The 5,734-nt window shown below is 36.6% G+C and overlaps 1 protein-coding gene across 4 annotated transcripts; it reads right to left on the bottom strand.

The window, feature by feature from the left end:
* Positions 1-521: 521 nt before the first annotated feature.
* On the bottom strand, positions 522-4,612 carry LOC112326161 (uncharacterized). 4 transcript variants are annotated; one of them, XM_052449879.1, is made up of 5 exons: positions 4,314-4,609; positions 2,351-4,123; positions 1,726-1,839; positions 1,472-1,621; positions 522-1,086 (listed from the first exon to the last, which is right to left on the bottom strand). In XM_052449879.1, the coding sequence occupies exons 2-5, from the start codon at positions 4,025-4,027 to the stop codon at positions 940-942; spliced, it is 2,088 nt and encodes a 695-aa protein (XP_052305839.1). In that variant the 5' UTR covers positions 4,028-4,123; positions 4,314-4,609; the 3' UTR covers positions 522-939. The 4 variants fall into 4 exon arrangements, with proteins under 4 accessions (XP_052305839.1, XP_052305840.1, XP_052305838.1 ...); XM_052449880.1 differs by having other exon boundaries at positions 2,351-4,035; XM_052449878.1 differs by having other exon boundaries at positions 2,351-4,040; positions 4,314-4,608.
* Between the last annotated feature and the right edge of the window lie 1,122 nt (positions 4,613-5,734).

Raw genomic sequence — 5,734 nt, 5'->3', positions numbered from 1 at the left:
ATTTTCACTTATTGTTGCAGCCAGGAAATTTGAGCCGAACTATATATTTATGAAGCATACACCCAGTTTCACCGAATATACTCGGTGAAGATCATCCTTGCGTTTTGCTGCTTCGGACCTAATTAGGAAAAACTGTTAAAAGTAACAATGAGAAGCCTTGAAAAGAGTTAACAGAACCCTGAGTCAACTAGCTACTATAAATTATATGAAAGCTTAAATCTGGTACAATTATTCCAATGTTTCGGCATTCCTATCAAATTACCAATACATGGATTCTGAATGTGCGAATCCCGATTTTTTCAAGATAACAATACATAAATTTACTCTGATTATCATACTTGATGGAAACTTCCGACATTTTGTTTGTTTAATTTCAATGCACAGCATTACAAATCCCCTTCAGCTACAGTAAGTACAATATTTTCACACCAATTAACATAAACAAATATCTGGATTAACAAGCTGATCTTTTACTTTATAAAACACGAAGCAAAGACCTACCTCAATCCCGGTGGCATCACTTTCAAAAGTTCAAACGTTTGGGCCCGTTTGGAATCACATCAAATGTAACACCAGGGCAATCTTATTGACATATATGCACCAAGCTTTACATGTAAAATAGCTGCTGAAGCAGAGCAGCAGTTGCATTTTTTTAAAATCATTATCCGACATCTCACTCAGTCAGTATCAATGAATATTCAACTATGCTAACTGCAAGAGACAGTATTGCTACTACCGGGTATCAGACATGTAATTTCCTCAAAATATATGACAAAATGCTACAAACCCTATTCTTGACAGACCCGCAAGTGTAAACAACACCTTTAAGACAATAATTTCTCTAATCGGGTAATGTTATAACTGCTTCACAAATATGAATGTGCAGAATTCTTTAAATGGTATTTTGACCTTAAATGGTGTTTTGACCTTTTATTAGCACTAGTAACATGAAGTGGACAAAAATTTCTCCTTCATGCGGGAAATAAGCTTAAATTTTTCCTCAGCCTCAACTTGCCGACGAATGTCAGTTTTTGACGCGCGGTCAGGATGAAATTTTAGCAAGGCTCGCTTATAAGCTGCATGCACCTGAAATGACCACTAATCACTATTAAAAAAGATTATAACATAGACACGCACAGAATCAAACAATATATAGTGTATTTCTGGCAACTTCTCTAAAGCTGTCTGAAATGAATGACATCGAACACACATGGGTTACAGTATAAAAAATATAAAGCATAAAGATTATGATAGGTCAATTAGTTTAAGGTAATATACATATCTCAAAATGTAAAGCCATCAGTTCAGGTTTCTGAATTACAATCTTCAGTAAAAGCAAAATTGGTGGCTGCCAGGACCATCAGAAACATGGATCAATTCAACAAGTTACAGAGACTTCACTTGTATCATGTGCATTGATATGATTCCGAATTCAGGTGGTATAATCAGAGTGCAAGAGAATGTAACTTACCTGATTTGGCAAGGGTTGGAAACCACCTTCCACATGGATTCCCAAGCCACGAAGTAAGGATGCCATGTTAATGCAGGTAACCTCCAATCTATAAAGCTCCTTCCTTACTTCAACACGAAATCTCTCCTTGATGTTCAAATTCTCTTCATCCTATATTCACCATCAGATGACAGACACATGGATTTATAAAAGCTGGTTTCAAAATGAGTAATGCTGAAGAGTTAAATGCAAGTGATGAATATATGGAATCAAACCTTCTTTTGTGTCTCTCTCATTTCTTCCACACGCTGTTTTTGCCTTCTCTCCATGTCCAAAATACGCAAAGTTTCAGCTTTTCTTCTCTTCCGCAATCTCTGAGCCTCTTCTGCCTGAAAAGGAACATGCAAATTGCAAATCAGATGAAATATTCATTTACTTAAAAGCATTCTAAAGTCAATTGACATCAAATGTATATTTTTATACCAAAAATCAACTTGAACGTCTTCCAATGCAACACTAGAAGGGCTCCCGTATGGCATTGAAGGTGCACCAAAAACAAGGCTTATAGTGGCTAGAGATTTCAAAACCATGGGTTTTATGTGTGTACCACACACACACACACACACATATATATATTGTGCGCGCGTGGGGGGGGGGGGGGGGGGGCAGAAACCAGCTTCAAAAGAACCTGATTTTTTACCCAACAGCAATTCCACTTGCATAGGCAACGCACGATAAGTGCATTAAAATAACATATAAATGTAATGGAAGTTAGTTGATAATATTTGTGGTAAGTCCAGCCTCAATCTTGCACCCGTGTGTAATTAAATATTAGAATTATGTTTCGGTAGCACAACACAATGCTCGGCGGCAAATCAAGGAGCTAATATATGAATAAACCTGAATCTGTAGCTGCTGCTGTCTAGCAGCCCATTCTTCTTCCATTGCTTGTTTGTATTCTTCAGTCTCCTTGAGCTTTTCTCGGTCATTGATTATATCCTTTACAGCATAAGGAAAACGAGCACCAGGTAAAGCACATAACGGATCCCTTTCGTGATGAAGTTGACTGCTGGATGCAAAATCAGTACACACCTCCTTTCCTTCTGCAGAATTTGATGTTCCTGGCCTACCTAGTCTGTCGTGACATTGTGAAGACTTTTCCCTGGCAGCTCTTTCAACCATTTTCTGATGACCAGATTTCTCATCACTGACTTCTTGTGTAGTACATGAAGAAGCTATAACATTTTCAACCACTTTGTCCTCAGATGATCGAGCATAAGACACAAACTTCTCTCTGCATTGTGCCTCATTTGAAAGAATCTTGCAACTAGATGGCACCTGAGTAAATTCTTTATATTCCTCCTTTGAATCAACTTGACTGTTAATAACATCATGTTTCTCACCGAGAAAGTGACCATCAGGTAAAGAAGCATCTTCATTCAAAACACTAGCTTTCCCATCATCTGAGTGCAAGTTAGGTCCACTTTGGTCATTTGGAAAAGAATGCCCTGTCGCAGTGTTTTGTTCCATATCCTGAAAACATGCTCTTCTATGATGATACTGTTTATCATCCTTTTCTTGATTGGACCATGAAGAAGGCCCTGGAGGAAACCTAGTGCCAAGGCCATTTAAAGTTCGAAACTTGTTATAGGAAGTACTACTATCATCCATGGATCTCTCTCCTCCACAAAGATCATCGCTCTTCCAATGAAAATGAATATTCTCATTTGTTCTTGATTTCTGTGGCCTTGAAAAGCTTTCACCTTTCTGGTTATAATTTGCAAAAGGATTTTCCATCTTGGCACTGGAAGAACAACCACCCAGAACTCCATCTCTAGTGGAAGTGGAGGCACAAGTGTTCACTTTCTCAAAATTTACATTTTTTGAACTAGAGCAAACAGAAGGATCTGGATTTTGTTTAGTTCTGTTTTCTACTTCAGCATTTGGATGAACATCACCGTGGGAACTGCATGGACTAGCCTGGTCATCCAGACCTTTACAGGACTTGGATTTTCTCTTCAGGGAAGCCTTTTCCCACTGTTCTCGAACCTCTCCAAAAGATCCTTCCATGACTTCACAGTCAGAGGTGCTATCTTCAGACGAATCACTCTCGGAATCTGAATCTAAACCATAACGTTTTCTGGAGGGAGCTTTCTCAGGATAAGTTCTATTGCACTTTCTCAACTTGAACACAGGCCTATTCTCCTCAGCAACTCGACAACCATCAGCATCCCTATAAACAGATTTCCCTATACAATCAGAGGCAGGACTGCTGTGACTAGAAGTGCCATCACTATCCAAGTTACCATCACCTTGCGCATTAATTTCATGATCATCCACTGTATCATCATCATCATCAATGCTTATTATGCACGGAAAACTTCTTCCTTCTCTAACAACATTAGAACCTCTTAATTTCTGCTGTAAAGACTCCGGGACATCAATGATAATAACATTATCAAACTCATCATCACTATCGACATCAATCACAACTATATTATCAAGACTCCTTGTCGTTCTCTTTCCAGATCGAATTCTACGTCGAGAATAATCTCTCGATACTCCCTTCCCTTTCATTTCATCCACTGCTCTGCAACCAAAAAGGTATGCATCTTTAATTATAGCCAGAAAAACTTAGGTGGTCTTTCTAATTCATGTCCTAAATCAAAAACCCTAAAATCAAATAACCAACAAAATACAGCAGTATCAGACCCTAAATGAATCAAACTCACTGAGCAAACGGCCAAAAAAGAATAGAAAAAAACCCTAATCAGACATAATCCATATCACAATTCCATTAATAAACCCATAAGAAATTCAAAATTAATTAAAACTTCAATAACAATTCATATACCGAACTTACCATTCACGGGAAATCTTCCTCTATTTCCATAAAACCGAATCAACACGCCATGCTAAAGAGTTAATTTTTTTTTTACTTCTGGTGTAGTAGAGGTAAATGCGTGTTCCCAGTTTCGAAAGCTTTTGTGCGAAAAAGAGAATTTCAATTTTTTTCAAGTTCTTTTTTTGTTTTTCGCTAGATCTTCGATTCAACTTACCAAGCACGACTCTCGTAGCTTTGTTTTCGTGGGTAGGTCATAGTGCGTTTTAACGGGATCGAATATTTTAAAAAAATATTTTTTTTATTTCAGGTCAAACGTACGACGGGACATGGATTTCCACGGTAAACAGCGATAACAGAACACGGGGTTTTTATTTATCCACAACACAATCAGAAATTGTTAACGGCTCCTCCAAAGTCCCTGTATTTGCAATTACCGATACATATTAACCATAAATCGAAAATCACACCAAACTCTGACTAAAAAACATAGAATAGCAAATAAATTTATTATCTCTTTAAAAAATAAATATTCAAACTCAAATCTAAAGTCCCAAACTAAATCACAAATTAAGTTTACAATTGTGCTCTTCTGAAATATTTTTTTATTTTTAATAAGCTGTTGGTATTTAGTTTTTTTTTTAAAAAAAATTATTAGTATCTAGATACAGCTTAATAATTTGTTTGGAAATATAGTAATAATTATTTTTCAAAGTGTTTTTTATCTAGAATAATATTAAAATAATTTTTTTTTATTTTTAAAAATTATTTTTAATATTAACACATCAAAATAATCTAAAAACATAAAAAATTAAATTTAAACAAAAAAAATTAAAATATTATGGAACGAGGGCTCCGTTTGTTTGCAGGAAAGTTGTTTCCTTTTGGAAAGTGAATTCCAGGGAAAGTGAATTCCTAGAAAGTGAATTCCGGGAAAGTATTTTCCGATATTTGGTAGTGTTATGGAAAATAAACTGGAAAACACTTTCCAGTGTTTGGTTATGTTATGGAAAATGAACTGAAAAATAATTTATTAATGAATTAATTTTTAATTTAGAAGTTTGGGGACTTAATTGGACTTGGAATTATTTAATTAATGGAATCAGGGACCTAATTGATAAATGTCAGAAGTTCAGGGACCAAAGTGAAAAAAAGTCATTCCCAAGGACACAAATGGCGCCGTTTTGAAGAGCTGTTCATTATCCCTTCCATTTCGCGCCGAGAAAGCCTATTCAACAGGGAAAACGGCAGCAATTCGATCCGATCATGGACCACTTCTTTTGCCCACAATCCCGCTCGTGGATTGATTAACAGTCCTGTAAATGTAGGACTGTAACAGGGACTGGTTAGAGGGGCAAGCTCTCTGGCTCTATAAAAAGCAGAGCAGAACAGAGGCAAAGGGGGGAAGAACAGAGAAAAAACACAGCGACGGGAACTGGAGA

This window comes from Populus trichocarpa, unplaced genomic scaffold, assembly GCF_000002775.5.
Source record: "Populus trichocarpa isolate Nisqually-1 unplaced genomic scaffold, P.trichocarpa_v4.1 scaffold_509, whole genome shotgun sequence".
Classification (NCBI taxonomy): domain Eukaryota; kingdom Viridiplantae; phylum Streptophyta; class Magnoliopsida; order Malpighiales; family Salicaceae; genus Populus; species Populus trichocarpa.
The sequence above is the reverse complement of the archived record's forward strand: the minus strand, read 5'-3'. Positions and strand labels throughout refer to the sequence as shown.